Source organism: Etheostoma spectabile, chromosome 5 (assembly GCF_008692095.1).
Source record: "Etheostoma spectabile isolate EspeVRDwgs_2016 chromosome 5, UIUC_Espe_1.0, whole genome shotgun sequence".
Classification (NCBI taxonomy): Eukaryota; Metazoa; Chordata; class Actinopteri; order Perciformes; family Percidae; genus Etheostoma; species Etheostoma spectabile.
The window spans coordinates 7,874,976-7,902,151 of NC_045737.1; the positions used below are offsets into that span (position 1 = coordinate 7,874,976).

Sequence of the window (27,176 nt, forward strand, 5' to 3'; positions counted from 1 at the left end):
GTAAAGCTAAAAAATCTAATTTTAAAAATCTAAACAGCAGGGAACAGCTGAAAAGCTACTTGGGTAAAGTGGAAAACTTTAGCAGCCTTTGGTCAATGGTACATTTTCCGCTGTATGCAGCAGATTATGTTCCTCAACCTCCAGAACCTCAGCAGAAATATTCAGCATCTACTGTCCTTTTTAGGAATGGACACATGTGAAATATTTTGTTTAAGACAGAAAAAGATTAAACATGATTGAACTGAATTGCAAACATTTAATCGTTAATAAACAATAGTAGACTTTTAGGCCTGAAAGATCCTGACCCACTATAGCCTGTTGACACTTTAGCCGACTGTAAAAACTAAAGATCAATCTCTGGCGCTAATGCCCAGAGCCCAGAACTGTTTTGTGCTGCCATCTAGTGAGAAAATAATGAAAGCTATGAAGTAGACAATGAATATCTAGAAAAAAAAATCTAGTTTTCTTTTGTGTCTCTATCATTTAAAAAAAAAAAATATGTACAGTTTTTTTCTCTCTATAAAAAAAGCAGACATTAGCCATTAATTATGTTATTAATTAACATGTCTGAGGGCTGTCTTTAGTCAGCGTTGAGGCATAAACAGACTCCCTGGAGCACCCAGTGGGAAATGTGCATGGTGGTGCACAGGTCTGCCTCAAACACCAACCCCACACCCATTGCGTTCCTCCGCAGAGACGTGGTGTACACTGGTGTCCGTATTGTATTCTGGGGTACAAAACAAAAAAATACACACAACAGTTGGAAAAAAAGGTAGTGAAGTAAAAGTATTGTATGGATTCCTGTAGTGTCTGTGGTCCACACCTGTAACCTGAGACGGCGTGCCTCTACAGGGATGACTTTGAGAATGGGCAGTTCAACAACCAGAACCTTTGGTTTACTCTTCACCAGGCAGCCCTTCTCTGTGTCCCAGTCTGCTCCCTCCAGATACAGGCCAGACACAAAGCAGCCTGCAGGGAAAAACACTATCAGTCTATATAGTTCCTCACTGATCATGCTGCAAATGGTGAGTGTCATTTCATTACCCAGTCCAGGTCTGTCACCAACTTCATCCTCACTGCGGTACTGGGTCACCTGTGTGTACAGTGTGGAAAGATCCAGAGGCCAACCATTTTTCCTGCATGCGGCTTGGACCAGAGCAGTCAGGTAGGACTCTGGGATATGGAGTCCAGATAGCCACATAACTTTTGGCTCTCCTTCATCCACCTGGTTGACACAAAATAACAAACACATCACACATGAAGATAAATTCTCCACCTGTTTTTTGACTATTCTGTGTGTCCGTCCTCACCCAGTAGCTATACTGTTTATAACGCCTCTTGAAATGGCTCATCCAGTTGCCGAGGGACTTAAGAGTGTCAGGTGCCAACTTCTTCCATATGGCAGGGATGTGACCATTAAAAAGGGCCCGGGCGACCTCATCCAACTCACTGCTCATACCCACCTCACCAGCCAAGGCCTAGGGAACGCAAGAGAATCAGAACAACAAAATCATCTGTGAAGCACACACACGCAACACCTGTCTGTTTATTTCCCCAATATCTTGTTGTCCTCTACCCCTCCTTCTCACCCTCTGCAGCTCAGCCAGAGAGCGCTGCATGCGGATCACTAGCTTGTTGAAGCGCTCCAGTTCTTGAAGCAGCACCACTGAGGTCGGGGAAACGTCCACGCCAAACCTTTTACGGATCACGTCCATGTCGAAAAACATGGGCAGCTTGTTCTGAATGTCCTGAGCCACCTGGCTGATGTACTCATCTCTACTGATGCTTCCACCAGATTCCCCTGAGGTATAAGAAAGTGTTTAAAGACCATAAGACCGGAAGCACATGGAAGCACGGTGACAAAGTGAGTAAAGAAAACACTCTTCAACAGTATGGAACGGCTTCTTCTTCTAAAAAAATAGTAAAAATTACTTCTAGGGATGCTCTTTGAGAATCGGAACTCAATATGGAGGCAAGTAACGTTACATTTCTTCCTTTGAGGTAAATTAAGAGGCAAGAGAAATGAAAGATGCAGGATCATACCTGTCTGAGGCTGCAGGTCTATTAGGTGAGTCCACATGTCTTTAGCTGCCTGAGTGTAGTATCCTATCTCTGCATTGGAATGAAGACCCATCACCTCTGGTGTGTTTGCTAGGGGAAGAGTCTCAATCTCATCTGTAACAGATAGCAGGAGGAAGCTGTGAGTGATGACAGATTTTGTTTTTTGAAAAGAAGATAATGTGAAGTAATGAAAATAACAACTGACCAACATATATATTTTTGGGTCCATTTTGAGGGATCTTATAATCTACGTCCTTGTTTTGAAAGAAGTGGAAGCAGCGAAATGTGTAGAAGAGGAAGTCTCCAAGGTACTCATTCATGTAGACCGTCAGGATCCTGCGGTCAAAGCTATCTATACATCGCCCACCATACATCACCTATAGAACATTACACAGACATGCTAAGTGTACAGCATTGGCGAGAAAGTAAATAGATATACAATATATTAAAACACAAGGAATTTAGCCTAACCTCCCCAATAAGGTATTTAAGACTTCCCCAGGGAATATTGCTGTCTCCTTGGTTATGAGCTTTGGTGAGGTAGGTGTTAAGGATCTCCATACACACCTGTTGAACACAGTAACAATATTTGAAGCACTGAAAAGTGAAAAATAACTGATATACTGTACAGAGACCAGGAATCGAACAAAATCGCTTATTTCAAACACAGTGAAAATGACTCTTGTTTCACTTACAAAGAAGTCAGACTCGTTGAAGTCGTAGGGAACGTTCCAGCCAATCTTGCCGTACTTGCGTCTCTCTTGCACCACAGCATGAAAGAAGGTCAGCACATACACCAGGCTGCGGAAGGCAGGGTGAGGGCATGCAGTCAAGGTCTCATGGGAGATTTTAGAGTACGTGGCTCTCATGTTCAACTTGAGACCGTTGGGAGGCTCAGTCACTACCTGTACACAAAATTAAAGTACATGTAAACACACTGACATTTTTAAAAATATTTATGTTATTATAATTGTAGTTTCTCTGCAAAGTGTTTACTACCAAAACACCAGTTTTAACAAGCCATTTGATCTAATGTTAAGCTTTTAAGACTTGCTTTTCCTACAATAGAAAAACTGTGGCTATTCTTTACTGCTGTGTCCAATAAAAGAAAAAGTATCACCTTGAATTGGAAATGCAACATCGTTATATCCCAACACACAGATATAAAAAAACATATAGAAAACATTCATTCATACTAATCCTTGTGCACACTACTAGATCTTAGAAATCCTGCCATCTACACAAAAATCTAAAGAAAACACAGCTGAAAGTAGAGAGAAAATGTATTTCACCTTTAGAGACTTTTGCAGTATACCTATGGGGAAATCCTGAATGGGGTTGGTGGTGACCCACAGGCGGAAGTTGGGGTTGGGCTTGGTGATCCTCTCTAAGGACTTCTCCAGATCCTTCAGCCACTTTACCAGCAGGTGGCAGTTCTGTAGCATCAACCACTGACCACGAGACACCGCCATGTCCAGCAACTGTAGGGCCACCTTTATCATAGATATAGAAGAATTACCCTCAACGTCTTTTTATTGATTGTTACTACTTCCTGATTCCTATACTCATTCTACTTGACCACAAAACAAGTCTTCAGTACCTTCTCTTGGCCTTGGCCCATAGCGAGGAACTTGAACTTGTTGCCTTCAAAGCCTGACCTCTCTGCTAGTTTCATGAGGTCAGTGGCTGGGTCAGAGCCGGGGCTCAGGATGAAGACAATGGGAGAGGAAGGTGTACTCTGTTCATAAATTGCATCAAAACTGATCACAGGGGGCTGCACATATCTGAGCGGAAACAGAAGAAAACACATAGAAATTTAGGGCTTGATTTATCTTTGTGCAAATAATTATATCTTCTTGACCTGCACCACAGTGGTTTATATACATACAATGTACAAACTGTATAAGTAGTGACAGAGACATTGTATATATATCTTTAACTACATTATGACTACAGAAACAGTCTTACTTCTCGCCCATGGTGACAGTAACGTAGTCAGTCACAGCTCTGTAAACTCTATCAACACGGAAGCAGCGCAGCAACAGAAGCTTCTGAAAGGCTGACAGGTTCTCCCCATATTTCATGGGAAATGGAGCCTGTTCTGGTCCATCTAAGTCATACCACTGAGGAGAAAAAAGAATGAGGGTTAGACTCCCAACTGACTAAGTGAACTACCTATGGTGATGGATTCCTGTCAATGTGGTCACTTACAGACTTCCAATCAGTGGGATTCTTCTCCACATCGTCTGGCAGAGAGCCAAACTGCTCAGGAAAGAGCTCTGCGAGTTTCACTATGTCCTCCCAGCCCTGGTCTGCAAGCCAGTCACAAGGCTTTTTGCGCGAGCTCTTTTCCAGGGATAAATTACCTTTCCACATGAAGTGAAAAAAACATTTAAGTGAAAATGGTGGAAGAATTTTGATCATTGTGTGCGTAAACATTTGTTTGAGTTTTGTGGTCACCGTTATCTAGTCTTAACTACATTTAAAAAGAGTTCAATTTCTCTGGATATCTCACCCTTGATAAAGAACTCCAACTCCTCCTGAGGTGACCTCCCTTCTGCCTGCTCAATCTTGATGGTCAAGTTAAAGGAAAACAGCAGCTTGTGTCTCTCAAACAGACCTAAGAATAACCAGTCAGTTCAGGTTACAGTATCCACAAAGTCATCTGTGCTTTACCCTAAGAAAATGATCCCTTTCCATCTATTTCATTATTCAATCTTTATCATTTACCTGTGCAGCCATAGTTATAAACACTGTATGTCAGAGTGTTCATGATGTTCTTCAGTCTTTGGAGCAGGACGGAGTCAGGCAGAGATTTGCGCAGTGAAAAGTCAAACACATCTAGGTAGGAGGCTAGAGAGTACTGGTACATGCTGTTCACCAGAGCCATCTCTGTCAGTACAAAGAACAGGATAGCACCGCGCTTGGCAGCCGGCCGGTAGCCATCTCTCAGTTTATCAATGTCCGCAGATGTCATCTCAGCCAACTTTAGTTTCTCAAATACCTGATGATCACAACATCAAACAAAAAAAAATAGAATTAATGACTTCAGTAAAAATGCTATTCTTCCATGAGTTCACTGATTCCCGCTGTAGCCAAACTGACCTCACTGGCTTTTGACTTTGTTTCCTCCAAAGTGTGAACCAGCTCCGTGTTATCCAACATGTTGCCTGCAGATGTGGCCAGCTCTCTGAGCAGCGAGTCCCCAAGGTTTTTCAGCAGATTCTTATTGTTGCTTGTCTCTTGGATTAAATGCTCGCGCTGCTCCTCTAGCTCCTTCTTCTCAAAGCCCATGATAACACTCAGCAGCTGGTCCTCCAGACCCTTAAGAGTCACTACAGGTAACATAGATACGATAAATAAACACGTACAAAGCATTTAAAACATGGCGTTCAAATCTTACAGACATAAACTAAGCTTGCCATGCCGAAGAATCTTACCAGTATAGTTAATGACCATGGCTTTTCCAAACACTGATGGGGAGAATTTGGGGTTACTCAGTTTGGTGTTGAGGTACAGTTTAAAGTTGGGATCATAGTCCACTTCCTTGTCACCCAGCATGAGGACCTGTCTGCCCTCTGCCCCTTTTACGTTCTTCTCCAGGACATTGTCAATCACAGGGTCAATGTACTCGTCTACATCTTGAAAAAGGAATGGGAAGCCATATTTGATGGCCAACTCTAGCTGCTTCAAGAAGTCTGGATCATTGAAAGATGAGATCTGGGGAAAGAAAGGATGATGACACTGTCAGCGTCTCACGGTGTGACTCATTCCAAAGTGCTGATTCTGGGGCTGTCAGCAGTGGCAAGCTAACTAAAGCAATCATCGCGTCACATTACTTGTGAGCAGTAATGACACATAACATGTAGGAGAAATTAAACATTTTATACCTTGAGGTTATTGTTTTCTTCTTTCTTCTTAATCCAGTTGAGGGCTTGCTGTTGTGGGTCAATACACATGGGAAAACGGCTCCCTCTGCTTGTGAGAATTCCATTCTGCACTGACAGCTCATCTGGAGGCAAGCCCTCTGAGCCCCATCTGTCACACAGGGTTTGTTTGACACAGAGTTAGCCCAAGACAAGTCCACCTATGTGCAACACACTCCTACCTACTCTGCTACCACAACACAGAATTCCTATCATTTGTTTGGTAAAACTCATATTGCAGATCGTCTTCTCAAATGTCAAAATCTGCCGTGAGAACACACTCTTTCTCACCTGCTGATTTCTACCTCATCAGTTAGAAGGGTTTCCACTTTGTAAGGCTGGCTCAAGGGGATGCCCCTCTCATGCACATCCTTAACCCATACTTTGTATACCATTTCATTTCTGAAGTCCCAGCTGAAGGCCCCTACATAGCTTAGGAAAGCAGCTGAGACCAGACAGTCACCCAGGAGACGCACGCGCCGCTGCTTCAACTCCTCCAAATCTTGTGTCCATCTAAGTGGTGATAGTTGAAAAGAGGGAGTAGTAAAGACAGAAAGGAGGAAACACAAAGGGACCAAGAAAAGGAGATTAAAAACAATTGAATTAGCAACTCTTAGCACAGCAATGGTTAAGTTAGGTTAAGAGTAGTGACTCTGTTTGTTGCATCTTTTATAGCCTCACCGTTCATTCTCAGAGCTCAGGCCAGAGATAAGTTTGTCAGCAGCTATTAGCCTCCTCTCCATGAGCTCAGCCTCCTCCTGTAGCAACTGTTTCTCTGTCATAGCAGCCAGGTACTTCTTACCAAGAGCATGCAACTCATTCTGGATATCGCTGAGCTCACTCTGAATGCGCTCCAGCTCCCGCTTACTCTGAAAGAAGTTCTTCTCTAGTCGGGCCACCTAAATAAATATTGGAATTATGGCTGTTTAATCTGTCTTCCTTCTTATGGAACACGTTGCATGTACAAACCTTACATTACCTTCTCTCTCTTGGGTTTTATCTCCCGTGCAACTTCACAGTAACCCATGATAGCCTCGACATACTTCAGCAATCCTGAGCCAGCCTTACTGATGGCTTGCATCTCCTCAAAGCTTGTCTGGAGGTTCTTTAGGAAGCCTAGCCAGGAGCAAATTGCAAAGAAAACAACTGCAGCATACTTGGCATACGGAAATGGCACTGTCATATGCAGTACATTGGTATTATTATTCATAAGTCATGTAGCCCACTTACCTTTGACAGTCCTGACCTGGTTGTTATTGATGGAATCACAGTCCATTTCCATCAGCGAGCGCAGGAAGTTAGCCTCTGACATCATCCCCTTGGCTGACTGCCAACTGATCTCCTTGTAGCCACGCATCACCAGGATGCACTCACAAACCACCTGCACCTGTTTGGGTGGCTTGGCAAAGGATCTACACAATGGACCAGCAGGAAAGGGAAGATAATAGGAGGGTATTGAGTAGGAGAGGGCATAAGATTGCTTGTAGGGTCAGGTATGTTAAGTCCTGGTTTTTGCATGAATAATATGTTCTCGACATTCTAGAATATTTATTAACCCAACATACAGTACATTTTGGGAGGTTTAGTATGGGTGTCTGCATTACAGATGTCATTGTTAGTCTATTCATTCACCCTGATGAATCATCATATGCTTTCAGCAACAGAATGAAAACAATGCTCTAAATAAGGAGGTGAGTTTACCGGATCTCCGTGACATCAGATTTTTCCAGGTCTTGCAGGGCAATGCGGGCTGCTTCTAATGCTGGAAGAGCCTCAGCCAGGGAACTTTCAGCTTCTTTCTTCTCAACAGCTATCACTTTGTTCTGCACTTCAATCTCTTTGGCTTTGTCTTCAGCCAGAGTCTTTTTTTCCTCAGCTAAGAAAGGAAATTTTATTGGTAAGTGGTTTGTAACAGCTGTGTTTAGTTTCCGAAGCTTACAGTACACTGTGTTTATCACAACCCTAATGACATGCAGGTACTCACTGACCTACAGTCGTGTTTGTGGTGATCTCATTGAGCAGGGCCTCACAAGCTGTGGACTTTTCAGCGAGGACCACCTTCTGCTCTGCTAGCTTGATATTCAGCTCAGCCAGCTGCTCACTGGCCTCCTTCAGTTTATCCAAACCTCCCTCTAGACGCTTACACTGAGCTGGAACAGGAGAGAACACAACAGAATATCTCGTAAATAATCATAAAGATATCATTGCACAGTTGACGTGATGCACTAGTGTAACCCTTCACACAGAGGCCCAGAATTTAAAAGATGTTCCATTTTCTCACCCAGAATATATTGGTCCTTTTCCTCCAAGAGGTTGGAATAGGTGCTAATGAAGTCCAAGTAGTTCTTTGGCGTAACATAGTTGCAGCGTCTGAGTTTCTGCTGGAATTGCTTGCTGTAGTCACCCACAGAGCTATGGACCATGCATACATGAGTTATCACTGCTGCAGAATGTGCCACAGGAATCATTGGACTTTCACCTGTAGAAAAAAAACGGAAAAAACTTTGTGAATTCTTAAAAAAAGCTAAAACCTAGATTTAGGAATAATAATCCAGCTGTAGGTCTCATTACAGTTACATAAAGTAAAATGGCTGTCTGAAAAGAAACTGTTCTATAACAAATGCATTTAAAAGAAGAAGATGTAAATGTATGTAATTACACACCGAGAAAAGACTGAGCCACTGCAAGTAACGCCTGTGGAGGCCATGGGAGGAACCAGTCTATCACAGTGTTGTTCATCAGTCCTGGGGAAAACCGTTCACATAGTTAGTAAAATAGAATTAAAAATAATAAAATCAAGTGAAGCCTGACGCCGAATGTCACCTGGGAAGTTCCTGCAGCGTGTTCTCAGGATTTCTCCCACTGGAGACATGCCTAAAACAATGTGTAGATTGTTGGCGCTCTTATTGACAAAGTACTGCCACACACTCTCTTTAGAAGGACCTGCTCCCATCGTGAGAGCCTCATCACGAAGCTGGTTAAGAACTGACTCCTTCTCATCATCAGGGAACAATGCAGGAACGATGCCTATAAACAGAGAGCATGATCAGTACTAGCCGTGGCTTTTAAGAAAGATAAATGTAGTGTGAGCCATGAGGTTTAGAGTGATTTCCAACCTGAGGTGAGCATGTTGTTAATGAGTTCCAAGAAGCCTTCCTCGGCAACATGGGCATCAGTAAAGAGGAATACTGTCTTCTTGTTTTCAATGCCAAGCTTCAAGTACAGTGCTTTCAGGTCTTCACGGAGGTTTGACTCACTGTATCCTCTGCTTAGTGTTATCTCAAACACCTGGGAAAAGCAGATTCCATTACTACTACAATGCTTCCTTGCAAATATTTCTTTATATGTGAGGTTTAACAACATAGAAATCCGGGTTAAGAACCACCACTATGGAGGTATAGCATAGTTGCTAGGTATAGTTTCTGCTTAACCACTCAAACCTTAATTTTCCTTTTCAACATTTCCTTTGGCAGCTTTAAAATAAGAAGACTCCTGTTTCCACAATGAGTGTGGGTCACCTATAACTTTATTTCAAATCTTCATGTTCCAATGCTTCCCTAAAGCTAAGCTCAAATAGTAAAAACTAAGATGCCACATTTTTACGGCAGGAAATGAAAATATTCTAGATGTCTTGTATCTTGTGTACATATTCCCCAATTGATTGGCATGACACATGTGATGTTAATAAATATGTCTATTTTCTCTGCCTTAAGTGTCATTGTAGAACATATGACTTTTATCTGTATTACTGTAAACTGTAAGAAATGAAAATTTGATGTTTCTTTGTCATTGAGAATCATTTGCCCTTCCCCACAATCGTCATTGTTCTTGTATTTTACAACCTCACAGCCGGCAGTGAAGGCAGCGAGCTTGGTGAGGGACTGCTTGCCAGACCCCCCCACACCGACAAGCAGTGCATGGCCACGATCAATGCGGATGATTCGGTGCACGCGTGTCAGATGTTCCAGAGCATCATCAAACAGTACTAGGTTCATCCTGGACTTATTCTCATTGTATTCCTCTAGAATTTCCTGAAAAATACAAAGACACAGTTGTCTTTCATTGTAATTAAAGATAGAATTTGGCAGAAAATACGTAAATGTAAATAATTGTTATATCATTAAACTATTACATTTCAAAATGTGTATTAGACTGAGACCACCCAACCGCTATAAATAACACATTTGACAGTACCTGAAACAGAGCTTTTGATGCATCGTAGTCCTGTATGTCCTCATAGACCCTTGGTTCAGTCTCACTGAGGGCTGTCCTGTAGTCGCCAAAAAGAATTGGGTCCCTCATGACAGTCTCCATGTCTGACTTAAAATGCTCCTCAATCAGGTTCTTAATGTGGCCTTGGACCTGGTGGCATAAAACCCACATTGGATACATTTGAAAGCTACAAAACTATTTAGTATACAGTAGGTGAGCATACATTTGTTATTACAGTTGGAGGAACAATTACGCATATTGCATTTATCCCTGCAGTCAATACAAAGGAGAATCTACAGTAAATATCTACTACCATAATAATTAATAATAATAATAACAATACCAAAGCTTTGTCAGTTTCATCAATGAGTCTGTCATGGAAGATTCTCAAGCACTCATTTCTCCAGACACGCACAAATTGGGGGACTGTCAAAAACCTGTTAGAGAGAAATCAGGTAAAGCAAACATATTTAAACACATAGACTTGTAACTGCAAAGTCCCTGTTCATCTGTTAATAGAGTGAATGTGCTAAATCAGACCTGTCAGGTTTGGTGAGGGTCAGTCCATTGTAGACTCTTGACAGGTCCCTCAGGTTGAAGATGTAGTGGAACTTGGAAGGAGTGGGTGGCAGATCTTTGATGATGTTGTTGTACAGTTCCAGTGTGCACAAGGTAACTTTATCACAAACCTTCTGTATGATGTCTTCAAATGCCTAAAATATTTGACCAAGTTTATTAAATCTGACTGTTTTGGATGATTCTGATATGTACGTACGTGGGAAGAGCTACTCACTCTGGTGTGGCCTTTGAGAATGGAAGCATAGATAAGGTGGAGGGAGTCCACAGCAGGGAAGGGGATGCTGAAGACACTGAAGAGTGAGACAAAGCGGGGATCAACCTCATTCCTCCCACCTCCTGCCTTTCCCATGGCAGCAATAAAACCAAGATCCTTGAGGGTTTTGTAGTTAAGATCTTTCCCTCTGTCATATATGCCTCCTCGGTCCAGTAACAGCTTCAGAAGTGCAATGGGCTGTTGTGTGCCGTAATTATCCACCTGGACAAGCATACAGTATATAACAATAATGTTAAACATACAATAACTGTCACCGTGAAGGAGATAGTTAAGAGGTTAAGAGCGTGGAGTAGGTACCTTTGGCATATTCATGTCATCCATAAAGACGAGCAGTCTCTTTCCCATAGTAGGCCCATAGATCTCTTTGGTCCTTTTCTCCACATTGGCCTCCAAGTTCCTCTGCAGGTCCATTGCAGTTGTTCTGGATGAGAAGTTGATCATCAGTGTAATCTGGAAAAAGAAGGGAGTGTAAAGAAAAATTTTAAGAATTTAAACTGAAGTAAAAAATAAATGTGCACATCAGTAGTTAGAAAGTAAACTCACAGTTGCATCTGTATTGAGATTCTTCAGGAAGTTATGAATGGTGGCGGTCTTGGAAGTGCCAGACTCTCCAACCAGAAGCACCGGCCTCTTTATCTTCACCATCTGTTCCAGGATCCAGCTAGCTCTTGTGGTGTCGATAGTTGGCACTAAAGCAAAGATGAAGGACAAATCAAAGTAGCAGAAGGTGCTCACGAAAATAAATATAAGCTGTATGCATGTATGTATGTATGAATGCAGGACACTGGATTTGTCCTTGCCTCAAAGCTCAGACACTTGACCTTTACCTAGAATATCAGCAAACTTCATCTCAGGGTTGTGGATGTATTTGGTAACCAGGGAACTCCAGGAAACCCACTTCCCCTGTGTTCCATCAAAATGGAAATCATACAGAGTTGGGAGGTATCCTGTATAGATGCAGACATTGTGTTATCAACATTAAGATGAATTAAAGGCACTTGAACATATTCATGTGGAATATAAAATTATCAGAAGTAAAACTGGGTCATGATATTGATTCATTCAACCTAAAACCATAAAAAAATCCCGCTAATAGATTTCCAAAAATGCCTGCAAAGATGGACAATTTCATATTACACAGTACATAGGCATATCTCCGAACCCTGTTTCCTAGTATACAACATTAAACGTTACCCACAAACTGTACAGAAAAGTGTACATTTAAAACTGCTTGATGCTCTAAAAAAGCTTGATACTAATTTTTACCTGGGATCTCACCAGGTCCGGCCAAGGTTTTCTCATCTTGCACTATGGTTAAGCAGGAAAGCTTTTTGATGAACTCATCAAATTTGATCCTGCCGCTCTCCAGCAATGTGGCCCCCAGTGAGCAGTACAGAGCCTCCAGGAAGTAACACTCCAGGATTTCAGCTCTGATGCTTTCAGTCTCAAGCAGCGCATCCAGTGTCAAGCACAACTGAGTCACCTGAATTCATCCAAGTAGTCTGAGTATGGGACTATACTAATAGTAATGCATAAATACAACAATTCTGGAGTACATTTAAGATGAATGAGATTAACTTACCATGTTCAGTTCTGTCTGAGGGACAACAGTTTTCAGTTTCTGGCCCTGTTTGCCATCAACTATACCATCCACAATCATGTCAATAGACCTGTGAACATATTTCTCAAACAGCTCGTTGAGCAATTTTTGTTCCTAGAAGAAAAAGAAATAGTGTTGAGATATGATCAAACTATAATTAAGTGCAGTTATTCAAAGTGTATATGTTTTTTCTCATACCTCGTCAGGTCTGTCGCTTAACCATCTCTGCCAGTATGGGGTGAATCGCAGGTTTTTGGGGTCAACAAAAACCATCCCACAGCGGGAAACAGTAGCAGGGGAAGCATACTGCAGATCTCCAACCTGTGATGGGGACGTTTCTTACATTATTGCTCTAAAAGTTGCTTTGCAGAAAAATGTAGGGAAAGGTATTCTGTTGACAGCCATCTTGAAATTCAGACAAACCTCAAATAGCATGGCACAGTGATTCTGTAAACGGATCCGCTCTCCATTGGCTAGAGTGAGGAGCTTGTTGTCATCCATCACTGAGTTCATATTCTCGACCCACAGAGCATCCACGTCCCCATCAAACAGGATGTACCTGAGAGTCAAATTCATGTGTTTATGTTGCATAAAAACTGACACTGTTGAATTACTTAAAGCACCCATATTATGCTCATTTTCAGGTTCATAATTCATTATATTTTGAGGTTGTACCAGAAAAGGTTTACATGGGTTCATGATCAAAAAACACCATATTTTTGTTGTAGGCTACCACACATTGCTGCAGATCCTGTTTTCACCCTGTGTGTTTGGGTCTCCATTTTAGCAACAGAGTGAGACATCTCACTTCTATACTATCTTTGTTGGGAGTCACACGTGCACAGTAGCTAGGTAAGATCACATCAGCTAGATAACCCTTTCTCCAACTTTGGTCAGGGCGCACTTGTGGAATACCTGCAAAACAGGAACATGTAAGTAGTTCTTTTGTAGATTGTGGTGAACTAGTGTGTGTTGCAGCAGTGCTTTGCCATTGAGAAAAAGCTAGCATGCTAGCGCTAGCATGCTACGGTTGGCCACCTCATCATGGCTAGTGATGTAGAAAGCCGTGCAGATTTTGAACAGCTCCCTCGGAGACTTAAGGCAGGAGACATTCAGAAATCTCACTCAAAACAGCATTGAGTTTTTTTTCCAAGTTTGTTTGCACGTGGAAGCACCAGAGACACAAAATAGAACCCCACATCCCAGAAAAAGTGTTTTTTTCATAATATGGGCACTTTAAAGGTCTCCTTTAAGTTTTCTTTGTTACCTCCGCTCTTTTTTGTCAGTAGGTTTGTTGATGTCGCGAAAGATGTTGGATAAGATCCCATCAGTCCAGTCTCGAGTGTCAGGGTCCAGAATACCGTAAAGTTCAATGACACTCATGGCTTTAGGGTTTAGGGGATACATTTTGGTTTGAAATCCCAATCTGATGAGATAAAATAAATGTCACTATTGTTCACACAAAAGATCAGGGAGGTGGTGTAAACTTAGATGATATAAACTGACTTAGTCTGAGCTTGACATAATGTGCTGATCACAACCGATTTCCCTCCACCTGTTGGGCCAACAACCATAGTAGTATGTCTGGTCATCATCGTCTCATACATCTGCACCACTTTATCCACCTGAAGCCACGGACAGCATAAAGAAAATGGTATATCAACATCTAAATGCTCACATGCTGTAACTCAATCTTTGCGACTGTAACTCTCTAACAATGTAACAATCTTTCAGTGCGGAGGAAAACCTGTATCTCAAAGAATCAAAACTAAGACAGAGATGAGACACCTGGTTAGGCAGCATGACATATTTGTTTTCCTGTAGGATCTCTTCCACAGCATCATTGAAGTTGGGATAGCGAACACGAGGGCAGTCCAGCCCAGGGAACAGATCTGAGATCAGTCCGAGGAACAGGGGTACGTCCTCAAACACAAACTTTGGCAGGTTCATGTCCCTGAGAGCACGCATCAACACCACATCCTGCAGAGAGGAAAGACAGAAATAACAGTGAAAAAATGTCAAAAGACAATAAGCATTTAAAAATCTTTAAAGAACAAAATTAAAATGTTCACAAGGATAAAGTGTAAAATATTTTCAAGCTTGCAAATATATCAAATTACCTACTATGTTATTCAGCAGAAATCACCCACCCAATCACAATTCTAGATCTATGTGACCTAGAGATCTAAAAACATTTTTTAAATAGATTTACACAGTATTTTAAGTGTTGTATTTTTCAACATGGAGCTGAGTGATGGTATTTTACTAGATTCAGTTTTTAGGCCAGACTGCAGAACCTACTTCAAAAAAACTGACAAGAAGTATTGCTTTCCTTTATTCTCTGTGGAATCTGCAACATTTTCTGTTATGTAGATACTGAAAAGACCTCATCTAAATCTTGCAAATCCCCAACATTTTCCCAACAGCAATCAAGCATCAGTCTATACCTGAGGGATCATGAATAAATAACTTCTTAGTTTCATATTGAATCTTAGCAAAAAGGAGAAATGTTCTATTCCTTTTAGGAAAATAAAACATGGAAAATGTTCTTTGGTCTCTACCTCACTGAGTTCTGGTGAGCCTCTCTTCAGCTCTCCGGCCATCACTAGGACAGACTTCAGAGCTCGCAGGCCAAAGTCGTAATGAGACTGCTTGGACAGCTGCTCACGTGCCAGTTTATACAGTACTGTCATCTTCTTTGCCAGCACCTGAATTGAACAAAGGTGTGGACATGAAATCCTCAATATGGCATAGGTGTAGCAGTAAGCAGTTTGCAGTTTTTACATGTTTGTATGACAATTTGTCTTTCTGTGCTTAAAAATATCAGAACATGTTTAGTTATTCATTATAGATTCTCTTGCATTTCTGAATTACCTGAGAACACTAACATACTGTAAATATTGTACATTATAGTAATATTGCATATGCATGGGTTATTAGAGATTACCCCAGAGCATCAGCTAAACAATAACAATGCAATTTGTGCTTTGTGTGTGCGTCCCTCACCTTGGCCAGTAGGAAGCCCTCAGAGAAGAGCATGATCTCACAAATCTGCTGCAGGTCAGGCACAATGACCACCACAGGTCTGAAGAGGGCTTTGACTGATTCCGGCAGTTCTGTGCGTCCTGCATAACCTGGGTTCATGGTGATGAAAATTCCCATGCGGTCATCCAGGCTGATCTCGTGCCCTTCAAACTGATGTGCATAGTGAGAAGGAGGTGATTTAGGGGAATAGAGGTTAACAACTCTTCTGTGTATAGGCTATAGAAGCAAGCTATCATCTTAAATGATCACAAGTGAAATAACCTTCTTTGTTAAATATCCATGAATTTATATGAAAAATGATTATTTTTGATGTATTCATAACTGGTTCTGTATAACAGACTTACATGAAACCTTTTAAGGTGCAGAATGAGAGCATTGCGGATAGTCTGGATTTGGGAGGAGATAACTGACAACACTGAGGCATCAATGCGATTAAACTCATCAAAGCAGCCCCATGCGCCACATTGGGCGAGGCCAGAGAAGATCTTACCCACAGCCTGCATTCAAAGAGGAAAGGAATTTAAGTAATAGAGCTAGTGTGGTTATGGTTCTAAGAGTTTTTTCAGAAGCTGTTGGCTCTTCAAGTGTAGGCTTCTTACCATGTAGTCCATGCCCTCACCACAGTTTGTAACCACACAGAGCAGGCCTAAAGCTTTGGCCAGATCTTTGGTGGACTCTGTCTTTCCCGTACCAGCTGGTCCAGCAGGAGCTCCACCCAGGTACATGGAGAGGGCCTATATCACAAATACACACCCACGTACAGAAGTTGTCAAAACAAGCTGACAGAATAATTTACATGTGTCTGCTTGGGTGTTGGGTGATACAAATTTGCAAGGGTTTTTCAGACCTGCGTTAGTGTGAGGTAGATACGGTCTGTCAGTGGGGTTATAACCAATCGACCGTTCAACCCCATGTATTCATAGCCGTAAGAGAACGAAGCACTGCACTGACGCACAAATAGGTCGTCATGTTCCTGGACCCAGTAGAATCTGAGTTGGCTTTCCCACTCAAACTCTCGTGCATCCATTATACTGGAAAGAAAATAACATTAATGTTTTATTAATGTTCACTTTCAAACACATGAGTTCATGTCAAATGCAATGAAAACATTTTTTTTTAACTAGCAAAGGTTAACTGTACCTGTTTAGTACAAAACTGTCTACAATGTCTCTTGCATGGACATCGATGATAAGCACAGTGTTTATCTTTCGTCTGTCATTTTTCTTCATAGGTTGTGTAATGCGTGTAACCAGCTCATCAATCTGCTGGTGCATTTTCTTAGCATAGTTCTTCAGCGCATATTTATCTCCTTTCTCCACATTTTTAAAGACATCCTCTACCTCCCAGGTCCACCACACTTGATTTGCAGCGAGCACCACCATGCCCTGGTACAGCAACATCCAATCCACCCTGAGAAACCAGGGAATGACACATTTAATGTGGTTCCTTTGCAAGCTCAAACACACAAATTTGCTCACACACATGTAGCATCTACACACACCTGCCCCTGTCTTCACAGTAGTGGAAAATTGCCTCCTTGGTGATAAGTCTATTAGTCCTCCTCATCTCCAGTAGTATTCCCGTCATCCACTCTTCCACCCTGCCCTCCACTGGGATGGACTTCTTCAGCTCCATCACTTCACCCTCAGCAGACACCATGGCTCCAGCTACTGTCTCTCCATTACTTTCCACATCAAACCTCAGAGATGCTATGTTGTCATACATCTTGTGGAATGAAGAAAAGAAAAATATCATGGAAGTGTTTCACACATATGGCAAACAGTGATCCTCCTCATGCTACTCAGAAGAATAATGCCTTATGACTTTCTTATCACTCCTGCTTTGTCTATAGTGGTGTGATACCTTGATTATGTGCTCCTGGACACAGGCAGGGTCATTGCTCCCCAGGATGCTAAGCAGTTCATCATCTGAGATAAAGAAGAAGCGAGGAAATGCGTTCCGCTTGGAGTCCAGGTAGTCATTAAGACTCTTCTGGCACCTCTCTAGACCATCACTCAGGGCCTGCAGGTCTGTTAGCCGGTTGGGAATCAGGCAACACCGCTTAATGTTAGGACCCTTCACTATGTCACTCATTATCTACACAAAAAATTAAGAAGAAGATATTATTTTGAGATGTGCAGTAAAAGAGTACTTTACTTTCATTGGCTAATATTATGGCAACACTCACTTCTTTAAACCTTTTGTCAATATTGTCAAATTTTTTGGCTTCCTCCGGTAACTGCGAGCGAATGTCTCCACCAATGAATATGCTCTCCAGGTACATCCATTTTCGTTGTACCAGCAATGACACCTGGGTAAGAAATATTTTTTTAGTAGGGATTTTTGTAGACCAGCTCAAGCAAGATTTGGCTGTTCTCACTGACCTCTATGGTCTCACTGATAAGGGACAGGTCTTTTTCCCATTGTTGTATGGTGCCAAGGAAAGGTCCAACAAAACGGCTGCCCGCCATGCTCTGTAAGTTCATGGCATCGTTCTCCACATTCAGCAGGATCTCGTCCACTGCACCTAGAATGAATCCACGTTCCTGGGTGCCTTTCAAATATGGCACCACACCGAACTTCATGTTTTCCCAGGTCTCAACCACCTCCTTCACTCCCTAGAAGCACACACACAAATGCCCAAACATGAATATTGTGTTTTAAAAGTATTTTTGATTTTCACCGATAACTGACAAATCCCTAACTCCAGTTTGAGATAATTCACAAAGACATAAGCTTGCCTTCTCAATACTGAGCTCTTTTACAGCAGAGGTGACAATGTCCCCTATGACATTTGCATATTTGTTCAACTCCATAGCAAACATGTTCTCCAGAGTGAAGCTTTCAGGGTTCATCTCAAAGCTGGTGCCGGTCCTTTCCATCAGTTCCTTCCAGTGTCTGTGTCCCAAAATATAAAAACACATGTTGATTTTATGTTGTCATACTACTTATTTACAATCATTTTGTTTTGTGTGTCAGATTCATTCCAGTTAGGTTCTGGTGTCATTCCGCCAAATGACCTGTCTCTGAGGGCCTCATTTTTCAGGTCCAGCAAAAGAGGCAAAGACTCTTTGAACTCCTTCATACGTCCTTCTAGAAAGAAGGCCACAGGCAAGGCCCGCACATCTTTGGGCAGCTGCCTCAAGCTTTTAATGAAAGCCTCAACACCCTCCTGTAGCAGCTGGATGTTTAAATCAACCCACAATGTCTGAGACCACTCCGTCTTGGCGTCCTAAAAGATGTAAGGACAAACACATGAAATGTTTTTAAAACCCTGTTGACAAGAATTATGTGTAATGTGTCCCAATATGCTATCACATCTGACCTTCTGAGCTTTATAGACACCATATATCTGTCTTAAGCCCTTCATTTCCTTCTGCATGCTGATAACCTCTGGGTACACAGTGACTGACAGGTCCAACAGCTTCTCAGCATTAGCTAGTTCCTGCCGTCCTGATACTATCTTGGCAAGCTCTGCCTCATATGTTTCCATTATGGTCAGTCCTGCAAAGAACAAAAGGGAGAGACTGGTTCCTCCACTACATTTCAAATTTTAATACCATATATTATTGCTCTAGGTATGACAACTGAAGGCAGGGTCCAAGTGCACAAGTACCTTTCTCCAAATCATCCCCCACAGCTCCAGGACCATGCATGTTGAAGCTTTCAGCAAAGATAGACAACTCCTGCCTGAACTCTTCAGTCTTCTCCTTTGTAGTCTTCAAGTGTACGGGAGGGAGAATAGGAAGAGGACTGTAAATTTACATTTCAAAAAACCAAAACACCTGCAATTTTCGTTTTTCTATTTAAGCTGATTGTGTAGGTTTGATGTCTGACCTGAGTAAATGATTTCTTAACATCTGTCAGACTTCGATTCATTTGTCTGGATTCTGCAAACAGATCATTCCACATTTGGACAATATTGGCCACAAGCTCCCGTTCATCCTCTCCGACCTACATATGGAAAATAGAATCTAAGACGTTCAACAAGGCAAACAATATCAACGTAAACTTTCAATGAGTAATCATTTAACATTAAACACACAGTACCTCCACTTTATACATGGCCAGTGTTCTGTATTTTTCCTGTATATCAGTAAATCTCATTTCCACATCTAGAGACATGTCTCTGATGTCTGCGATGGTGCCAAGGACAGACTTCAGGTCTTCAAAGGTTTCAGGGTTCTGTTTCAGCTTCTCAGACAGTTGCTGTTTTATAAAATAAACGTAAGTATAAATCACACAAAAAAATCAAAGAGTATTTACTATAAAAAACATACGAAACACAGTGTAGCATTATTCAATACCATGAGTTCATCTCTCAAGTTGAAGAGATCCTCTTTGGCAGGCTTGTTGAGCAGGCTACCTAGTGAAGTGATCCAGGACTCAGCCGTCTCCTGCACTGCCTGAGCCAGAGGCTCCAGGTTGAGATGGATGACCTGCTCATTCTTAAACAGAGGCTCTAGCATCACCTCCTGATTGATACGAGAAAGGAACTGCAGCTTGTCATCATACATGACACAGGATGGTTTTCTTGCAGCAAACTTTTCATTGACGATGGTTTTGTTCTTTTCCCAAAGGGGCCGGTAGCGTTTCCAGTGGACAAGATACTGATCCAGGCCAAAGAGCAGCCGCTGGACGTTCTGGGACACTGTCATGGCGTTCTCATTTATCTGTGGATGCTGCCACACATCACTGTAGAAGCTAAATGTCACCACCTCATCTTCACCACCCACACGCTGTGGAGGACACTCAATGCAGGTCCCATGCATCCAACGCACAAATTTCTGAAACACAACAATATGAGCAGAATCGAGTCACATTGTCAGTGTGTCATTTAAAACAATGTTCTTTTCGATTTTGTGGCCCTGGGACGCGTTACTACGCCCCAGTGTGTTGTTTGTAACTGTTCGTGAGTGTTATGTTACATTTTTGTTCTGAATATAAAATTAAAAAATTGATCACAAAAAAAATGAAACAATATTATTTTCAAATGCAGTGGTACATAGGAGAATCATTCTGATCCTACCTTGGTGCTTTCCACACAGTCTCTGATACACTGCATGATCAGCCAGTAGATCTCATTGCTTTGGGGCTGCAACACAATCTTAGGGGCAGACAGGATGGCATCAATTTGGAAAAGCGGGGTACTTCCCCTCAGTGCCATGTTGAAGGCTTGGGTGTTCCTAAATGTGAAAGTCAACAAGAGGGATGTTATAGTGGTTGAGACTGAGATTGTACTGTATTTCAAATGAACAGTGATTATTACTGCTCACAAAGAAGATAATTTCAAAAAGAGGAACATCATGTTATTACCTAAGCACCATCTTTATAAGGGAGTCTAGCACCTTGCGTTCCCAGTACTTGTAATAATCTGCCATACATTGGGCTTTGCCACTGCTGGTTCCCATGATCAAATGTTCTGTCTTAGTGATGAGGGGTCCAATGTCTGCATACTTTCTACTCAGCAAATTCACAGTCTTGGTGCGCTCTCGCTCTATACGTTCACAGAACTCCTTGACACCTTGAAAAAACACGCAATTAAGTCATGAAATAAGTTTAAATTCTTATAATATTATCATTACATCCAATAAATAGTATCTCACCTGGTAAATCGTTTGATTTATCTGGGACTGGAAATTTCAGTAAGTTGGCCATCACCATGGAATGCAACTTGGACTCAATGTCCCTCTCATTCTTCTGAATCTGATTGACAACTAACTCAAACTTAGAGACAGCCTTAATGCCTCGGTTGATGAAGTCGGCAATGCCTAAAACCAAACACATATTATCTGATTTCAATTTTACAGACAATACTAATTTCATCAGACCACATGTATGCGTTAATCAGACTAAATTGACATTTCAGCTACTGTATGCACCATACCCAAAGAATTCCAGTTGAGTCTTTTACATCCAAAATGAATCTCTGCTTTGACCGCTTTGATCTGTTGAGCCAGCATAATGAACGTTGACTCACTCAGGCTGTCCATTACAGAGTGGTAGCAGTTGACCAGGTTGTTCAAACCAGTCACATATCTAAAACCAACGTTGAAACACGGCAGGCCGAGATTACATCGAGCAGTGGTATTTTGATGTGGTATTCAGTTACTGGTTATTATCATTACCTGATGAATTTGTGCTCCTGTAGAGCAACATTTTGAGCCAGGTAAGGCACAGAATAGCCCAGTGACGCTAGGTTGTTTGTCTCAGAAATGATTTCTTTGATCTCTGGAGCAAAGTTCACAATGTATCGCACCTCCTTCTGTAGGCTGCTTTTGGCTGGTGGGACATCCTTAAAATGAGAAAAATCAAAATAAATGCAGAGCATTTGAAAAACAGTTACTAAAGCTATATTTTGCACAATGTTGAGTAACAGTCTAAGTAAGTAAATAGCAAGAGATACATACCAGTTCTGCGTGGATTTGGTTTTCATTGGTAATCATAACAAACAGGGTTTTTTTCATTAGCAATGGCAAGGTGTGTTCCGTTTCGGCCAGCCAGCATTCATACTTCTTCTTCTCATAGTCCGTGAGCTGCACTGCCATTTCTATGTACCTGTCCTTGGCCTGAGCAGAATGCAGCAAAAGGCACATCAGGGCTTTCAAAAACATTTTGGTGTGTAAACAGTTTAATATTTACATTAACCTATAAAGCTGTGCAACAGTGAAATAACTCACCGCTTTGCTCTGTTCACTCTCCAGCAACTCCGGCACTTTCAGGAAGGGAAGGATGGTGTGTTTTATGCGGTGGATAAGAGATTGAACCCATCTGATGGCTCCTGCCACAGGAGGCTCATTTTTATTTAGTGGTGGGTTGTCCTTCTCTGCCTCAAATATTTCATTTATGCTGTCCACCTAAAAAAAGAAAAGAGCTAAGCATTCTTCAAAAGTATAATGATAAACTGGCACAGAAGATGAATATAAAATAATGGGCTATGTTATATTTCTTTATTTTTTTTAAATAGTGTTAGGGTTAGGTTAAATGTCCCTTAATTTCTTTTTGTCACAGTATTTTTTCTCATTTTAATGCTCTTATCAACATGGAAAAGTGGATTGGCTTGCTTTGTGCAAATGTTTTTTTTATTGAAAACAAGATTGGTAAATAGCTTACTGTCGTGTTCAATTTCACATGTAACATTCTCACTTGGAACAAATTATCTCTCACACAGTGTAACACTGTCCATCGATAAAAGGGTGGAAAAAATACTTTGACAAGGGGGGGGTAGCTCAGTTCACAACGACAAAACACACACATCCCTTTGGTCTTGTCAATGGAACCATTTGGCAACTTTTAAAAAGCCTAATGCCTTATTGGCATCCATTTTGGGGTTTCACGCTCGCCATCCACTCAAAACGTAACATTACTACTCTTTGACTGGCTTGCAAGCCCAAACAAGTGTGTGCGGCGTGCCTGTTGTTTTGTTTCCGGGCTAGTTAGATCTGGTGTGGTGTTGCTACTGTTACTAGTTGTTGCAACAGCATGTGAAAAAAACTACAAAGTCTTTTAGGGCAAAAAGAACGTTAATCTTGCGATAAAAATATTGAAGCTGTTAAAATGGGTTTGCATTAACGCCGTTAATAACGCGTTTAACTGACAGCACTAATTCACATATGTGAATAAGGTTTGGGAGACTTTGATGACTTACACTGAAGCATTTAACAAAACTCTCGATCGAGGAGAATTAGGATTAGCAATACAGTTACCCACATGTGCCATCCAAACTCTGAGTGTCTGTGTATTACCAAGAGCCATATACAGTACCTCTTACTCAAGCTGTCAAGTTTGGGTTTTGCAAAGATATTGATGGCACCATCCTAAAGACGCACCATACTAAAGACGCTCTATCTTTAATCTAAAGATGGAGTATGACCAGATCTTGTCATCCCCTGGCCTGTGATCTAGGAGAGCCCTGATGTTACCTAAGTTTTCTCCTTGTCTCATCTGACCACTACATGGTGTTTCTGAAAATTCCACAACAACTTTTTCTCAATTTCACAGTACAGTACCTCTTTGCAATACTGAGCCAGGATGTCATTAAACTTTTTCATCAAATGGTTGTTGATGGCCTCTCTGGAGCGGATGTGTTTGAATTTCAGGAGCATGTCAAAGGCAGCAGCTGATGAACGCAGTGTCTTAAAAGACTGATCAATGAAGTTGATGGCCTCTCCCTCAATAGCCTGAGCAGACACATGAGATGCGAATCAGCTTGATAATGGAGGTACGGCACAAAGTAACAACTCAAATGTATTAGTGCAAACTGACAAGCACATTGATACAATAATGCTTAATTAAATTGTTCCTCCAGAACTTAGATTTTCACAACTTGTTCCAAACTTACCTGAACCGTAGTGTCAAAGTCTTGTATGATCATTTTCCAGCTGCTCATCTTACAGATGTTGAAAGGGTTAAAATTGACTTCTTCAATAGGCAAAACCAGACTATCCACTCTGCACAGCACTTCATCAATGCGTTTTGGGTCACCGGTCACACCTTTTAGCTCTGGACCAAAGATGTTATAGAACTCTTCCAAAATCTGTACAAAAAAAATCAGGAAGAAGAACTCTTTCTAAAACCGATGTTTCTTTAAATACATTCTCATGTTGAGTTATTGAGTGAGAGGTCAATATTTATAAAGCGTATGTACACAGACCTGAAAAACATTGTACAAGTCCTGGCAGACGGAGGCCATGTAATCAGTCCTCTCAAACAGTCTCTTACGGTCAAATTCCCAGCGTGGATCCCTGCCGGATTCTTCAATTTCAGCGCGCACTTCAAAGTAGGATGATTTCCACAGTTCCAGAACCTGCTTAGCCTCATGTACCTTGGATTTGGCCACATCCCTTTTATCTCTGTGCAAGGCACAGCATATTGTTAAGTTACACTGAAACAACAAAACTGACCAACATTATAAAATATGGCTACATTCAAACTCTCACTAAGCCCTGAACCACCAATGTAAGATATAAAAGTGTTCACACATACTTGAATAGCGTTAGGACATCAATTACTTGAGTCACACGTTCACATAGCTGCCAGGCGATACGCTCCATTAGAGGGACCATACGCTCATTTGTGTTATAGTGGCAGGAGATTATCCACACAATTTGTAGGCTGCTCATCAGAGGAGAGATGGTCTCCAGGATCACACTAAAATTTGCTCCGGTACTCAGATTCTACAACAGAAAAGGGTAACGTTGATAGAAGTGAAGGTGAGGATAGCAAAAAACTTCTGTAGTCAGAATTCTGATTTTGAAAAAATATTCTTCACAAATGTGTGTGCTTTTGTAACCACCAGCTTTTGTCAGTTGTTAAAAAATGTTAATTGTTAGAGAAATTTGGTTTTAAATGTAAATACTATTCAGCAATAATGCATTTATAACAAGTGCAGCTTACCATGAAGTGTCTTTCCAGTGTGCTGAGGAAGCGTAAGTTATCGTCTGACTCCACACGGTATTTATTAAGTTCAGCAACTGTTCCGTCCAGGGTTTGAACAATGCCTGCATCTGCTTTGGTCATCACCTCCACGATCTTCTTTACTACAGGCTGTTTGAGTTGCTCACTCAGAGCACTAAGGATGGATGCACGCTCTTGCCAAAAAGCTATCTCGGCCATAGGGCCAGGTGCCTAAAGAAAAATAAATCTGAACGTTATACATTGGTCTACTGTGTATGTTTTATGCTTTCTTCTACCTAATAATTTCCTTTTGAGCTGAAAGGGACTTAGTTTCTTGGTTATATTTTAGACATTTCAGCAGCAACTGTACATGTGAATGCTGGTTTTGACCCCCGATCCTTCAACTGACATCACCATACTCTGCCTGGGTTGAAACTCAGAATACAGAGAGAGTTACAAACCTGTGGCTTTTTGTTTTGCTGCTCCTCAATAAAAATTGTGATCTGAGTCTGCCAGTTCATCACACATTGCTCCAACTTCTCTACCGTCTCTGGATTAGACAGCAGTACGTCCATCTCCTGCTCCAAGTCTATCTCAGGGATATGTAGCGTAATCTCATCTGTGACAAAGAGACTGATCTTTAGGTTGTACTGCTTATTATGAAATGAACATTAAAAACAACCATGAGCAGTATGTTTAAGGCTGTTTTTTCTATATTTTCCTCCCAAAAAAACTGAACTGAAATGTGTATTTTATGTTCTGCTGCAAGAGGACATTCTTTATAACAATTTACAGTAAACAAAGTCCTTTCATGGCCGTGACAGCATTCAATTTACTTAAAAGTTAGGGGAAAAACAGAGAATTCCAAATTGATTATTCTGCAGAGTTATATAAAATATGCTGTTTTTTTAAAGCAAAATATTGATAAATTACTGAAAATAAAAATACTACACCCTTGGTATATCTAATAAATCAAACCTTGAATCTGAAGGTGTTGGAGAGTTGTATTGACCATGCCTAAATACTTGTACGTCCTGTTGAGCAACTCGTCACGGACAGTGAATTGCCCACTTGACTTCACTGGACTCTCCTCTTCACCCTCTCCACTAGTCTCCTCCTGAAGACTAACTGCCCCGCTTTCATAACCTGCACCAGTTATCTTCATCTGGTGGGCAGTAATCAAGGGTATATACACCTGACAAGAGACACAGTCAAAATGTGCATCACATTGACATTTCTTTGATTTTTCCTCAGCATCTTAAAGTCCTCAACAATATTCTTGATTCAGAAAATCTGGCGTTTTTGATACATGGTTGATGATGACAGTTATTCAGCTGTTACATTTAGCGTTTGTCTGTACTGGTTGCTGCTGGTTGCTTGTTGTTTTTTATTTGACTTACATGGGCAAGTTTGTTCTGCAGCACAAGAAGGGGCTGTCCATTATGCATGCCAATGTCAAAGAGCCTGGGCATCAGCATACTGGCCTCATTCATGTCCAATGGTTCAACAATGGTCTCTATTAGAACACAAATAATATCTTGGTTAATCCTTTTTATGTGCAATAGCGGCTTTATCGTGCGTTATTGTAATACTGATGGGTCTTCTCACCCTTAGTGTTCCTGAGAAAGTAGAACAGACTGGATTTTAAAAATCTCTCTGGGTATTCATTAACCGACACATGAAGCTCTACGTGATAGACCACTTGGACCTCAATCATCTGAAAAGACAAAAACAGAAATGCAACGTCGGATCAAGATCGGGCAGAATTTGTGTATCTTGGCATTAGCTACACATTGTTTTCCTCTCCATCAACAATACACAAATACATGATTTAAAACACAGCTGCAATTTTAAAGCAATTAACACAAAAGGGATGGATTTGATCTCACATGGCTGGGGCTTTCCCCATATGTCTCCGAGTCAGATGTCATCTCTGCTCCACTTTGAGTCCAGGACTTCATGTCAGGACTGGAAGAGTCTTTCTCTTTACTCATGTCTGTGGTTATAAACGTTGTAGCTGTTAACGTTAGTTGGATGCAGTCTTACTGTCATAATGATAGCCCAATTCAAGTTAGCGTTAATC

The 27,176-nt window shown here is 41.4% G+C and overlaps 1 protein-coding gene across 1 annotated transcript in view; it reads right to left on the bottom strand.

Moving 5' to 3' along the window:
- Positions 1–236: 236 nt before the first annotated feature.
- dnah10 (dynein axonemal heavy chain 10) overlaps positions 237–27,176 on the bottom strand; it is a 29,283-nt gene continuing 2,343 nt past the window's right edge. Inside the window, exons 2-78 of the mRNA XM_032515935.1 lie at positions 26,983–27,089; positions 26,702–26,810; positions 26,494–26,609; positions 26,072–26,288; positions 25,555–25,712; positions 25,094–25,324; positions 24,683–24,873; positions 24,351–24,549; positions 24,039–24,233; positions 23,707–23,877; positions 22,378–22,554; positions 22,108–22,266; positions 21,826–21,992; positions 21,585–21,736; positions 21,304–21,468; positions 21,014–21,221; positions 20,727–20,883; positions 20,005–20,484; positions 19,748–19,906; positions 19,535–19,651; positions 19,314–19,416; positions 19,023–19,201; positions 18,718–18,929; positions 18,439–18,595; positions 18,082–18,315; positions 17,886–18,008; positions 17,561–17,794; positions 17,199–17,422; positions 16,838–17,107; positions 16,545–16,728; positions 16,297–16,431; positions 16,042–16,194; positions 15,659–15,847; positions 15,214–15,360; positions 14,441–14,632; positions 14,159–14,277; positions 13,920–14,078; positions 13,076–13,211; positions 12,851–12,973; positions 12,635–12,766; positions 12,319–12,535; positions 11,880–11,999; positions 11,596–11,741; positions 11,350–11,502; positions 10,993–11,253; positions 10,740–10,912; positions 10,543–10,636; positions 10,182–10,349; positions 9,830–10,018; positions 9,104–9,275; positions 8,811–9,014; positions 8,651–8,731; positions 8,269–8,466; positions 7,976–8,137; positions 7,689–7,863; positions 7,218–7,399; positions 6,967–7,103; positions 6,669–6,886; positions 6,279–6,500; positions 5,952–6,099; positions 5,502–5,781; positions 5,167–5,396; positions 4,792–5,065; positions 4,577–4,681; positions 4,273–4,427; positions 4,030–4,184; positions 3,662–3,845; positions 3,354–3,554; positions 2,757–2,966; positions 2,533–2,628; positions 2,267–2,438; positions 2,044–2,175; positions 1,590–1,801; positions 1,311–1,478; positions 1,045–1,225; positions 824–969; positions 237–727 (exon numbers count right to left, since the gene is read on the bottom strand). Of these exons, the coding sequence (XP_032371826.1) occupies positions 581–727; positions 824–969; positions 1,045–1,225; positions 1,311–1,478; positions 1,590–1,801; positions 2,044–2,175; positions 2,267–2,438; positions 2,533–2,628; positions 2,757–2,966; positions 3,354–3,554; positions 3,662–3,845; positions 4,030–4,184; positions 4,273–4,427; positions 4,577–4,681; positions 4,792–5,065; positions 5,167–5,396; positions 5,502–5,781; positions 5,952–6,099; positions 6,279–6,500; positions 6,669–6,886; positions 6,967–7,103; positions 7,218–7,399; positions 7,689–7,863; positions 7,976–8,137; positions 8,269–8,466; positions 8,651–8,731; positions 8,811–9,014; positions 9,104–9,275; positions 9,830–10,018; positions 10,182–10,349; positions 10,543–10,636; positions 10,740–10,912; positions 10,993–11,253; positions 11,350–11,502; positions 11,596–11,741; positions 11,880–11,999; positions 12,319–12,535; positions 12,635–12,766; positions 12,851–12,973; positions 13,076–13,211; positions 13,920–14,078; positions 14,159–14,277; positions 14,441–14,632; positions 15,214–15,360; positions 15,659–15,847; positions 16,042–16,194; positions 16,297–16,431; positions 16,545–16,728; positions 16,838–17,107; positions 17,199–17,422; positions 17,561–17,794; positions 17,886–18,008; positions 18,082–18,315; positions 18,439–18,595; positions 18,718–18,929; positions 19,023–19,201; positions 19,314–19,416; positions 19,535–19,651; positions 19,748–19,906; positions 20,005–20,484; positions 20,727–20,883; positions 21,014–21,221; positions 21,304–21,468; positions 21,585–21,736; positions 21,826–21,992; positions 22,108–22,266; positions 22,378–22,554; positions 23,707–23,877; positions 24,039–24,233; positions 24,351–24,549; positions 24,683–24,873; positions 25,094–25,324; positions 25,555–25,712; positions 26,072–26,288; positions 26,494–26,609; positions 26,702–26,810; positions 26,983–27,089 (13,508 nt within the window). The 3' untranslated portion in view covers positions 237–580. The remainder of the gene's footprint in view (positions 728–823; positions 970–1,044; positions 1,226–1,310; positions 1,479–1,589; positions 1,802–2,043; positions 2,176–2,266; positions 2,439–2,532; positions 2,629–2,756; positions 2,967–3,353; positions 3,555–3,661; positions 3,846–4,029; positions 4,185–4,272; positions 4,428–4,576; positions 4,682–4,791; positions 5,066–5,166; positions 5,397–5,501; positions 5,782–5,951; positions 6,100–6,278; positions 6,501–6,668; positions 6,887–6,966; positions 7,104–7,217; positions 7,400–7,688; positions 7,864–7,975; positions 8,138–8,268; positions 8,467–8,650; positions 8,732–8,810; positions 9,015–9,103; positions 9,276–9,829; positions 10,019–10,181; positions 10,350–10,542; positions 10,637–10,739; positions 10,913–10,992; positions 11,254–11,349; positions 11,503–11,595; positions 11,742–11,879; positions 12,000–12,318; positions 12,536–12,634; positions 12,767–12,850; positions 12,974–13,075; positions 13,212–13,919; positions 14,079–14,158; positions 14,278–14,440; positions 14,633–15,213; positions 15,361–15,658; positions 15,848–16,041; positions 16,195–16,296; positions 16,432–16,544; positions 16,729–16,837; positions 17,108–17,198; positions 17,423–17,560; positions 17,795–17,885; positions 18,009–18,081; positions 18,316–18,438; positions 18,596–18,717; positions 18,930–19,022; positions 19,202–19,313; positions 19,417–19,534; positions 19,652–19,747; positions 19,907–20,004; positions 20,485–20,726; positions 20,884–21,013; positions 21,222–21,303; positions 21,469–21,584; positions 21,737–21,825; positions 21,993–22,107; positions 22,267–22,377; positions 22,555–23,706; positions 23,878–24,038; positions 24,234–24,350; positions 24,550–24,682; positions 24,874–25,093; positions 25,325–25,554; positions 25,713–26,071; positions 26,289–26,493; positions 26,610–26,701; positions 26,811–26,982; positions 27,090–27,176) is intronic.